At 40.4% G+C, this 12952-nt stretch overlaps 1 protein-coding gene across 2 annotated transcripts in view; it reads right to left on the reverse strand.

Moving 5' to 3' along the window:
* Positions 1-12952, reverse strand: part of DPY19L1 (dpy-19 like C-mannosyltransferase 1) — a 157286-nt gene that overhangs the window by 104557 nt on the left and 39777 nt on the right. For both annotated transcript variants that reach the window (XM_044293629.1, XM_044293628.1), the window contains exons 2-5: positions 11591-11615; positions 6498-6585; positions 3910-4047; positions 504-624 (exon numbers count right to left, since the gene is read on the reverse strand). In XM_044293629.1, the coding sequence (XP_044149564.1) occupies positions 504-624; positions 3910-4047; positions 6498-6585; positions 11591-11615 (372 nt within the window). The remainder of the gene's footprint in view (positions 1-503; positions 625-3909; positions 4048-6497; positions 6586-11590; positions 11616-12952) is intronic.

Raw genomic sequence — 12952 nt, forward strand, 5'->3', positions numbered from 1 at the left:
GTTGACTTAGGGGTGTACTCATGTTTGTTGCCAGGGGTTTAAACATTAATGGCTGTGTGCCGAGTGTTTTTGAGGGCACAGCAAATGTACACTGTTATACAAGCTGTACACTGACTACTTTACATTGTATCAAAGTGTCATATCTTCAGTGTTGTCCCATGAAAAGATATAATAAAATATTTATAATAAATGTGAGGGGTGTAGTCACTTTTGTGAGATACTGTATATTCATGCAGTTTAAATCTGCAGTCAAACTATTTGTAACGTTGGACTTGCTTCTTAGCTTCAGGTTCAGGTGACGGGTTCTTCACTCGGTATGCTATGTGGCATTAGAGCTGGCTTTTCAAATTTGCAAGTGTTAAGAAGTAGGTCAGAGGAGATTTTCATAAGCAACTGCAAATGGAATGAATTAATCTTCTCAGCAGCAACTCATCTATCACCTCCATGACAGATCCACTTTAAACATAAGGTTCTAATATTTAATGTTCTGCTTGTGAACTTACCTTCACAGCTTTCTACAGGACTGAGCTCATTGCCCCGATTTACTGTCCAGCAAGTCTTGGTCTCGATGCCAACAACACTCATTGTAGATGTATAAATGCGGAACAAGCCGGCTAGCATCACCTGCATGGAGAATGGGATTTTGAGTCATGTGGAGAATGCCTTTATAATAGAGTCCATACACGTCTGCCAAAAAATGGTATTATTGCTCGCTTTGCCAATTTTGAAACAACCACTGACATGTTTTGCAATCACAACCACTGCAGCAGAATATAGCAATAAAATGGCAATCTGAATATGAGAACAAAAACATATTCAATTTTGTTTCTACAATCACAGCAAATTTCTACCTTTGAGGTGACGTACTCTAAAAACAAGCATTTTTCCAATATTTTACAAAAAATACTTTATTTTTAGAAGAGTAATTCACAGAGAATGTTATAGCCTTTTCGGATGCCAGAAGCATGATGTGTTGCGCCAATTGTCCTCTCCAATAATCCACAGCCTCAATTGCCTCAAAAGCCAGATCAAGTGATGCTACAATGTCTTTTGATCCAGAACAACCTTGCTGGAGGACATCTACACTGGATATATGTGAAGTCAACCATATACAAAAAAGAGTTGAAGAGCAGCACACAAGCAAACAACTGGTGCAATACCTTGAAAAAGACCAAGGTCTTGTTGCATATACAAAAAAGAAAAACCAAGGCAGCACACAGGTATCCGTGTCAAACAGTGGGTAATTTATTAACCCATGTGATAGCAGCAACGTTTCAGCTCACTCCATGGAGCCTTCGTCAAGCCTTAATACATGTGCTTATAAAGCATACATAATTAACATGGTGATTACATGATTGAGTGTCAATATCCTTCAAAACAGTTTAAAAATCCATAATTCAAGGTGATATAAACAAAGTGTATATTATTCATGATCAAACATAAAGTGCAGTGTGCCAATATTACATACATAAATGTATGTGTTACGGTACATATCCTAAAAGACCCTTGATTAGCCAACATCCAATCTCAGGTGTACATAATTGTGTATATTAAAAACAAATAGCTAATTATCCAAGATTCTCACATGTAGCTTGAGACGGCAGGACCTGTTCGGCGTCAAAGAAACCACACTGCGCAGGCGTAGAGTACTTCTCATCCCGCTAGATTAACATATCGCATAAAGGACATACGAAACCACAACCAAGATGGCAACCCAACAATAAATGTCGACAGGATGATGTGACCGGCAGATTGCATCCACCTCCTTATGGGCTTGAGCATGCTCAGTCGACATTTATTGTTGGGTCGCCATCTTGGTTGTGGTTTCGTATGTCCTTTATGCGATATGTTAATATAGCGGGATGAGAAGTACTCTACGCCTGCGCAGTATGGTTTCTTTGACGCCGAACAGGTCCTGCCGTCTCAAGCTACATGTGAGAATCTTGGAATCTTGGATAATTAGCTATTTGTTTTTAATATACACAATTATGTGCACCTGAGATTGGATGTTGGCTAATCAAGGATCTTTTAGGATATGTACTGTAACACATACATTTATGTAATATTGGCACACTGCACTTTATGTTTGATCATGAATAATATACACTTTGTTTATATCACCTTGAATTATGGATTTTTAAACATATATTTGTAATGTTTCGATATATTAATTAATAAAGATAATCAATTTAAAAAAATAAAAAATAAAAAAAATCTTGGATAATTAGCTATTTGTTTTTAATATACACAATTATGTACACCTGAGATTCGATGTTGGCTAATCAAGGGTCTTTTAGGATATGTACTGTAACACATAAATGTATGTATGTAATATTGGCACACTGCACTTTACGTTTGATTGTTTGGATATATTTGATCATGAATAATATACACTTTGTTTACATCACTTTTGAATTATGGATTTTTTAACTGTTTTGAAGGATATTGACACTCAATCATGTAATCACCATGTTAATTATGTATGCTTTATAAGCACCTGACTTTGCACGATGTATTATGGCTTGACGAAGGCTCCATGGAGTGAGCTGAAACGTTGCTGCTATCACATGGGTTAATAAATTACCCACTGTTTGACACGGATACCTGTGTGCTGCCTTGGTTTTTCTTTTTTGTGAATGCAACCATAGCTATACTTAGCATAGTGAAGTCTGCTAAGCTATTGTATACAAAGACTTCCCACCAAAAATATATAGTTTTTATTTTTAAACATGGGAGCCTATAGGTGACACATACTACTTTATGGATAGCTGGAATGTGATGTCCAGTCTGGTGTAGTAGGAGAGGTTGATAAGCAATTATTTACATGGATTTAGCGTGATAACTTCTAGTGCAGACTGCGGCCATGAAGTCCTATCATGGGGGTGTAAGTGGGATTGGGGAGGATTCTAGACTATGTTATCTCTGCAATTCACATATACCAATAGCAGGGTCAGAAAATCAGTGACTGATACTGTATCATTCTTTGTGTAAGTGTGTATACAGAGATAGCTGTCAGTCACTGATGGCTGTACACAGGGGAGGTGTTATCAGTGAATGATAGCATTCTCTGTATAAGTGTGTATACAGAGATAGCTGTACGCGGGGGAAATTTTATCAGTGATTGATAACATTTTCTGTGTAAGAGTGTGTGTGTGTGTGTGTATATGTATGTATATATATATATATATATGTGTATATATAGATAGCTGTCAGTCACTGATAGTTTTACACAGGGAGGTGGTATCAGTAATTGATAAGATTCTCTGTGTAAGTGTGTATACATAGATAGCTGTCAGTCACTGATAGTTAGGTGACTGCACTACATCTCACATGCATCATAAAAATCAGGCTGTTGATCCGGCCTAAATATCTGCTGTGTTGTGGATTCTGACGAGGATATAGCTGTGGATTTTTAATATTTCTTTTTGCACTGTAATGAATGAAATCTATGGAGAAAATCTGTGCCATTTCCGCAACAACATGTTACAAATATAAAATTCTTAGAATGTGCTAAATGCAGTGTGATTGGTGTGAAACTGAAGGCCATACTGTATACTCACATCTCATACAGTGGCATATGGCAGCTACTAGCCAAGGTGTAAAAAAAAAAAAAAAAAAAAAAGAATATTGTGTGTGATGTGTTCTTTTGTTGTTGCCCACTGTATATGAAAGCACAGTCTGATAGGCTGGTATGTTGGCAGACACATCACCCTAAAAGGACAATCGTGTCTGAGGATACGTTTAGCGAAATAACAACTTTCACTACTACCAAACTAGAAATAAAATTGTCAAAGCTGAACTGCAAGTTAGTGTACAGTACTGTAGAGAAAGTGATACACTACATTGCAAAAATAATAAAATAAAGCAACTGATTTAGGAAGCCGGCAAACCTTCTCCATGTCCTCTTACCTCGGGGTAGACATTAAACCTTTTTAAAGTATTTATTACGCTAGGATATTCTGTAACATTATCATTCATGATGAACAGCAACCCAGAAAAATAGGATGGTGCTTCAGCGATTGATTTGAAGAAGGAATAATAGAGACCCTGGAAAAAAAAAAGTAATAAAAATTCTGGTTTAATACACAAATAACAATACTTTACTATTACTAGGAGACTGATGTCAAGTCATAATAAGCATTATCTGGGGGTTATTTTACTCTCAGGAAGCATTGGTAGTCTGTGGTCCACTTCGTGTGATATTTTTCTAGAGAAAAGCCATTAATCCACATTTGCTAAGTTTAAAAGGGTTTTCCAAGATGTTATAACTGATGACCTATAGTCAGGATAGGTCAGTGATGGTGAACCTTTTAGAGACTGAGTGCCCAATCTGCAACCCAAAACCCACTTATTTATCGCAAAGTGCCAACACCGCAATTTAACCTGATTACTACTGTCCAATATAGTATATGTTCCATGTACTTTATCATTTAGCTAAAACAGCCTGCCTACGTTCAGTGCACTGCCTATGACGTTCGTAGTGTGCCCTGTGCTGATGAATGGCAGGAAAAGTCTAAGCCATATTGGCACAAGGGTGCGGGTGCCCACAGAGAGGACTCGGAGTGCCATCTCTGGCACCCGTGCCATGGTTCATCAACAGTGGGATAGGGATGGTTCATTACCAGATCAGCTGCTCCTGTGTGAGCCATGCTCTTCTCCGTGCTTACCAAGCACAGTACCTTACGCAGTAAAGCAGACTGTAGCTCAGCCACATTCACTTCTATTCGGCTGAGCTGCTCCTAAGCCACGTGACTGATGTACGTGTGGTCACTGGCCTAGGAAAAGCTGAGAGAAGGTTTTGGCTGGCGCTACTGCGAGCGGCCCTGTCTTCTCAAACATCTGATTGGCGGGGGTCAGATCCCCACTGATCAGATACTGATGGTCTATCCAAAAGATAAGTCAGCAGTTATGAAGTCTCTGAAAACCCCTTTAAAGCCCCCATTTTCTGGTCTTGTTTGCGCCATTTTTTGTGTAGATATATCCATTATATATTTATGTCAAAAAGTCGTGTGTCACTATTGTCTTTTTTTGTTTGAAGGTGGCTGTGGTTTAGTGGAGCCATATTCTGCAGCAAATGTATTATTTACAAGTGCGCAAAATAAAAATGGTCCAAAGTAATTTAACCAATAGATTGATTAAAAGGGTTGTGCCATAAACTACTTTTCACTCTAAAGTATATTTTCAGCAATTACTCTATATCCCATTCCTCCTTGATATTTTTATTTACTTTTTTATTCACCTTATTTGCAGTTTGTCATGTTTCCGCTGTCCCATCATGCCTTTGGGCAGTGAGATGTGTCAGAACATCAGCAGATCATGTGACACTAACCACGCCCCTTGTCCTTACCAATAAATCTTCCTACATCCAACATTACAAGGCTCCTATAAAGGTTCCTACATAACAAGTCTCTGTTACAGCAACTGAATATCAAAACCGATTTGCCACAGGGCGCCATGGTTGGCTAATAACTTTGGAATAAGGCAGTTTTAATAAATGGCGGTATTTGAAAAAAGTGATAGAACTGTGATATCTGTTGAGTGGGATACATTTATATTAGTGGCACAAACCCTGATGTGCCCATCTTGTGCCTGGCTGGTCTATATATTAAGGCGCATAAATACGACCGTAGTGTTTTGCAGTCCGCAATTTGTGGATCCGCAAAACACGGATACCGGCCCATGTGAGTTCCGCAATTGCGGACAAGAATAGGACATGCTCTATCTTTTCTGCGTAACAGATGCAGACCCATTCATATTGTCATGTGAATTAGCCTTTAGACAGCATAGGGTCATTACGTTTTAGAAATGCCAGTACTCTACATACCTTGGAAATGAAATTTGAAAGATCAAATTATAAAATCATAACTAATAAAAAATTGGCAAAATTAAAGGGGTTGGCCCCTTTCTGGCTACTGTTGACCAATATGTTTGTGAGATGATAATATGACACTAACATAGTCTTTGTTGTAATTTGGCACCATTTTCTATATTTCATAAGGTGTGCGCCGTGGCTTACAAAGTTATTTGTGCTATCCACACAGAGGTCCTGTTCATAAAATGGCTGCTGATAGAGGGTCATGTGACCAGGCAAATCACCTCCATGTGATGTCTCTTCCATTCAAATACACTGCACCTGGACTAAACTCCCAACAGAACAAGTAGAGATGGCATGTGCAGTGTATTTGAATGGAGCAGACCTCTATATGGACAAGACCTCTATGTGGACAGCACATAAGGGAGAATACCTTATGAAATATAGAAAATGGTGCAGAATTACAGCAAAGACTATATTAGTAAGTCTCATATTATCATCATCATCATCATCTCATAAACACACTGGTCAACAGTGGACAGAAAGTGTCCGACCCCTTTAATAATGCCACAGATACTTTTTAACAATGTGAGCCAAGTGTAAATTTCAAACCAAATTAATATGGACCATAAACTACGACAGGTATCCTTAATACATGAATTCATTCTAGATGATGAAAACAAACCATTTCAGTGCGGAAGGCCATCTCTCGCTCTAAAGTAGAAAGGTGAGAAAAATGACGATCATTTTCAAAAAGGGTTGATATGTAACCCCTGGAGAAAGAAAAAGGAGAAGAAAAAAAATAAATAAAAAAAGAATATAAATTGAAATGAACCTTAAATAATAAATCATCTTTTTTTAACAAAATCTGTCAATAACAAAGCTAGATTCTCTCTTAAAGGGGCTCTCCAAGAATGATTTAAAGTGACCGTCAAAAATTAGTACCTTAAAGGGGTTATATTTGTACTATAAATATGTCCTCCATATGCCGAGCCCCTCACAGTGAATATACTTACCCTGCTTCCTGCACCGCCGCTTCTTCCTGTGCACGGATGTAAACATCCGGTGTCGGGGGGAGTAGCCAATGGCAGACGGGGACAAGCCTCCCTAGCGGTTGACGCTAGAGAGGCTTGTCCCTGTCCCTGCCTGCCATTGGCTGCTCCCCCCGACACCGGATGTTTTCATCCGTGCACAGGAAGAAGCGGCGGTGCAGGAAGCAGGGTAAGTATATTCACTGCGAGGGGCTCGGCATATGGAGGACATATTTATAGTATTGGATAACCCCTTTAACTCTCTTGACATATTTTGTTTTAGAAAATACTTGTATTGCACATAAAATACAGATTAAGCAGTTCTTAACCTAAGGGCTCTTTCACACGAGTGGATGCCGTGCAGGTAATCCGCTGCGCGAATGACAGCCAAGCCCCACTCCGGACAGCAGAGACACGGAGCAGTAATATGATTGAGGACGCTCCAGGCCTCTTTGTTATCTTTTTACTGAAAAATCACGGATGACAACGTTATCTTACTGTGATTTTGTAGTAAAAAGGTCACAGAGAGGCACGGAGCATTATCAATCATGTTAATGCTCCGTGCTTCTGCTGTCCGCAGGGGATCTTGGCTGTCATTCACGCAGCGGATGTCACGCATGGCATCCGCTCGTGTGAAAAAGCCCTAACTGACATCACATCACAAAATTAATTGAAAATTAAGGGCTCTTTCACACGAGCGTGCCAGATTGGCTCCGGATGCGTTCAGTGAAACTCGCATCATTTTGCAAGCAAGTTCAGTCAGTTTTGTCTGTGATTGCGTTCAGTAGTTCCGTTTTTTTCAGCGCGGGTGCAATGCGTTTTTCACACGCGTGATAAAAAAAGTTAAGGTTTACAAACAACATCTCTTAGGCCTCTTTCACACGGGCGTCATGTTTTTTGCCCGGATAAGAGGCGGGTGCGTTGCGGGAAAATGCGTGATTTTTCCGCACGAGTGCAAAACATTGTCATGCGTTTTGCACTCGCGTGAGAAAAATCGTGCATGTTTGGTACCCAAACCCGAACTTCTTCACAGAAGTTCGGGCTTGGGATTGATGTTCTGAAGATTGTATTATTTTCCCTTATAACATGGTTATAAGGGAAAATAATAGCATTCTGAATACAGAATGCTTAGTATAATAGTGCTGGAAGGGTTAAAAAAAAAATAATAAAAAAGTTAACTCACCTTATCCTCTTGATCGCGTAGTTCCCGGTCGGTCTCTTCTTTAGCTGTGGGCTAAAGGACCTGTGGTGATGTCAGATCACATGCTCCATCACCACGGTGATGGACCATGTGATCTGACATCACCACAGGTCATTTAGCCCACAGATAAAGAAGAGACCGACCGGGAACTACACGATCAAGAGGATAAGGAGAGTTAACTTTATTTTTTTTAACCCTTCCAGCACTATTATACTATGCATTCTGTATTCAGAATGCTATTATTTTCCCTTATAACCACGTTATAAGGGAAAATAATACAGTGAATAGACTGTCACCTAGCAACCATGCGTGAAAATCGCACCGCATCCGCACTTGCTTGCGGATGCTTGCGATTTTCACGGAACCCCATTCATTTCTATGGGGCCTGAGTTACGTGAAAAAACGCTGAATATAGAGCATGCTGCGATTTTCACGCAACGCATAAGTGATGCGTGAAAATCACCGCTCATGTGAACAGCCCCATAGAAACGAATGGGTCAGGATTCAGTGCGGGTGCAATGCGTTCAACTCACGCATTGCACCCGCGCGGAATACTCACCCGTGTGAAAGGGGCCTTAGGCTACGTTCACACTTGTATTTTAGGCTTATCAGTCATGGATCTGCCAAAACTGATCCGTTACAATAATACAATCGCATGCATCCATAATGAACGGATCAGTTTGTATTATCTGTAACATAGCCAAGACGGATCCGTCATGAACTCCATTGAAAGTCAATGGGAAACGGATCCGTTTTCCATTGTGCCAGATTGTGTCAGAGAAAACGGATCCGTCCCCATTGACTTACATTGTGTGCCAAGACAGGTGTGTCTGCTTCCAGAGCGGAATGGAGACTGAACAGAGGCAAACTGATGCATTCTAAGCGGATCCTTTTCCATTCAGAATGCATTAGGGCAAAACTGATCCGCTTTGGACCGCTTGTGAGAGCGCTGAACGGATCTCACAAACGGAAAGCCAATGTGTGAAAGTAGCCTTAGCAACCATCAGTGAAAAACACATTGCATCCGCATTTGCTTCCAGATGCAAAGCATTTTTCACTGAAGCCCCATTCACTTCTATGAGGCCAGGGCTGCGTGAAAAACACAGAATATATAACATGCTGTGTTTTTCACGCAACGCAGAACTGATGAGTGAAAAAAGGTCCTTCTATCTTCATTCAGCAGGACCTGCGCTGACGTCACCGCGCTCACCACATGATGAGCGCGATGACGTCAGCGAAGGTCCTTTTGCAGGTCCTTCAGGAAGAACAAAGAAGAGGATCCCGGCTGCGCAATCAAGTGGATGAGGCGAGTGATGTTTTGTATTATTTTTTAACACTCAAGTCACATTTCACTTTGCATTCTGTATTAAAGAATACTATTATTTTCCATTATAACCATGTTATAATGGAAAATAATAAACTAAATGGGGAACCGAGTCGCTCATCTCTTTAGCAACCATGCGTGAAACTCGCATCCACACTTGCTTGCACCATTCAGATCTATGGAGCCTGCGTTGCGTGAAAAATGCTGAATATAGAACAGATTTTCACGCAACGCACAAGTGATGCATGAAAAACATTGCTCATGTACACTGACCGACTGAAATGAATGGGGCAGGATTCAGTGTGGGTGCTATGCGCTCACGTCACGCACTGCACCCATGCGGAAAACTCGCACGTGTGAAAGGGGCCTAAAGATTTCTTGCCACAGAATAAGTTAAATCGTTAAAGGGTTTGTCTCACTTCAGTAAATGTCACTTATCGTGTAGACAAAGTTAATAAAAGGAACTTATTAATGTATTGCGATTGTCCATATTGCTTCCTTTGCTGGCTGGATTAGTTTTTCCATCACATTATACACTGCTGGTATCCAGGAGTTATAACCACCCTGGAATCCACCCTGAAAAAGCACTGGTCTCTCTTGTGGCTGCAATAGCGGGAGTGCGCATAGGTAGTCACCTTTTCTATAGTGTGCTAGTACGGCCACCGCTGCTGGATTGCAGGGTGGTCATAACCATGGAAACAAGCAGTGTATAATTTGATAGAAAAAATTAAACAAGCCAGCAAAAGAGGCAATATGGACAATCACAATACATTAGTAAGTGCCTTGTATTAACTTTGTCTAAATGATAAAAGTAAAGCCAAGTTAAAGTAGAATTCCCATAAATATTTTTATTCTCTGACCTTCTAGAAGGGTACATAATGTATCCTGTAGTGCCTGTATTTGTCAGTTATAACCTCCCTTCTGATTCTCAGCTGTGTCATGTGACACAGGACAGAAAGTCAGTTCATTCACTTTTCATTCCTAGAAGACCGACACTGAGGCTCCCATAGGAATACATAGAGAAACTAGCTTCCTGTCCACACATAAGATGCTGTGCTATTTGAAGAGTGTTGGTCACATTACACAGCTGAGGATCAGAATGGAGGGGATAACTCACAAATACAGTCACTGGTAAGAAGATTTAGTACGGTTTACATCATGTACCTTTCCAGGTGAGAGATTTTTTTTTTTTTGTAGGAGTGCTTCTTTGAGTGTCAAGATGAAGATTGCTACATTGTCACCAATTTCTTTTTCAGAACTCTGCATAGTGCCATCCCTCTGTTATTCTGTGTAAAACATGAATACTCCAGCCATAAAACATTCATGGTTTGGCCTGCACATATACTATAAATGTCTGAGAAAAGCACTTTAGAGGGAACCTATTACACTGAACATGCAGTCTGATCTGGGGACAAGAGGTTCAGTATAACTTTCTTTATATGGAGAAGGTTGTCAATCACTGAAAGAGGCCACCCACTTCCTCTAAAGGACCATTCAGATGCTAGGTTCGCAGTTGACCATGAAATCTGAGAGTTTAAATGTCCGTGAACACAGTTGTCTCCAAACACACTGCAAGCAGATGTGCGATAACAGCAGGCACCCACTGACTATGGCACCCGCCCAGCTTCTGAGCAGGAGCCATGTTTACAGACCCTACATCCGCCATACATGTACAGGGGATGTGGCAAACCCCTCCTGCTCTATTGCACAACATTTCCATGGCGACAGGTTCTCTTTAAAAGCTATGTACACCTTCGGAGGCAAATTTTTTATGACTGTATTTTACTCATTTGGGGCTAAAAATCATTTTTTTAAATGGTCTTTATTAAAAATATTGAGCCGTTCTGTCTCAAAGGGTTAACAGTTTTTCTAGCTGTGTGCATCCTACTAAATTACTAAGAGGTCATAAACACGTATTTAAGTCACTTTCTTATCAGTAAGATAAGGATTGAGCTTTGATGAGTGTTTATAATGTCTGAGAGCAGAGATAAGGAGCCCATCAGATTAGCTGGCTGACCGAGGAGAGAGAAAATTTAGATTCCTCTATTAGAGCATCTCAGCCCTGTACAGAAAAAAGTGTTCCATATTTGTAATTAAGACCAATTTAAAAAAAGAATTTTAGCTGATAAGGAGTACAATGAACTAATAAAAAATAATTTTCCCCATAGGACATTACAGACATCATAAGTTTTGATTAGGGGGGGAAAAAAAGCACAACTTACCAGTGCAAAACACCTACAAAAGCAGCTGAAAGGAAAGCAGACATCTATTAGGTTTTCTACAAATCACTTTATAAATGTCACTAATGAGAAGTATTTAAAATAGGTTGTCTTAAGATTTAAATGTATCCCCTTATCCACAAGATAGAGGATGTCCAATTGATGGGGAAGCTTTCTTACTTTGCAGGCATCTCTAGGTTGAGAAGGAGGCAGGGTAGTTAGCAGTAGTTTGCCAGTGCTAGTGCAGAGAGCTCTGGGCACTGTATGAAGGAGGTGAAATAGGGGGTGGGGCACTTCTCCTGCAGCTCCTGACATCAGCTGGCACCTCTGCGCTTTCCCACGGTCCCAGCCACCAGAAAGTCCGCCCCTTTTTCCTACAGTGTGCATCAGACCTCAGATCAGAGCCCCAATGTTAAGACCCCCAATTCAGAACTCAGATCAGACAGAAATCTTAATAAGGATTATCAATCAAACACAGACCAAACCCCCAACGTTAGGACCCCTATTTAGACAATAACACTAAAATCAACTTACCTCTCAGCACCAATGTCATCATACTGTGCGCAATCACAGCACACTGAGCGACTGAGGACCAGGAAGCAGCGAGTACAGAGCGCGGGGAGTGCTGCCTTCACTGCTTCCAGGTCCTCCTGTACTAATGAGTACTAATAAAGCGCTCATTAGTATCCAACCCATAGGACGCACAGACATTTATTCCTCACTTTGGTGGGGGGAGTTGAGAGTCTTATAGGGCAAATAAATATGGTAACTTGTATTTTATTCATTTAAATTCTTGCTCATTTTGAGTTTTGAAGTCAAGGAGGCGGTCCTATCAGTGATTGACAGCTATATGCGTATGTACAGTCATGGGAGGCTGTCTTGACTTCAAAACTCAGAATGAGACGGAATTTAAATGTATATACTGAATCTTTTCTCCTAAAATGATAGATCCATCTGTTCAGCTACTCCAGCTCTGTAAAATGCTTGCAGCTAAAACACCATGTTCAATGTGAAAAGTTCCCTTTAACAACTGCACGCGCTAATAGCCAAAACAGCAGAATATAAAGAATATTTACAGTTCTGTCCAAAACCCCCTGCCTCAAGTCATGTGATCAGCATAGAAGGCCTCTGTATGATAATGATTTTTGGGGAAAGAGCTCTCCATATAGAGTAATGTGTCTTGTTAGAATTGCTACTCAATTATCTGTCCTACGAGTCAGTAATTTGTAATTATCATATGACAGACATCACAAATACCAAGACCGTATCCCACCTGCACACGCGCTGTTTCGCTGTGCGTCAAGCTAAACAGCATGTGGGTAGAGTGATCAGCATGAAGATCAATTACCTTGTCATGTCTTGAAT

This window comes from Bufo gargarizans, chromosome 5 (genome assembly GCF_014858855.1).
Source record: "Bufo gargarizans isolate SCDJY-AF-19 chromosome 5, ASM1485885v1, whole genome shotgun sequence".
Taxonomy (NCBI): domain Eukaryota; kingdom Metazoa; phylum Chordata; class Amphibia; order Anura; family Bufonidae; genus Bufo; species Bufo gargarizans.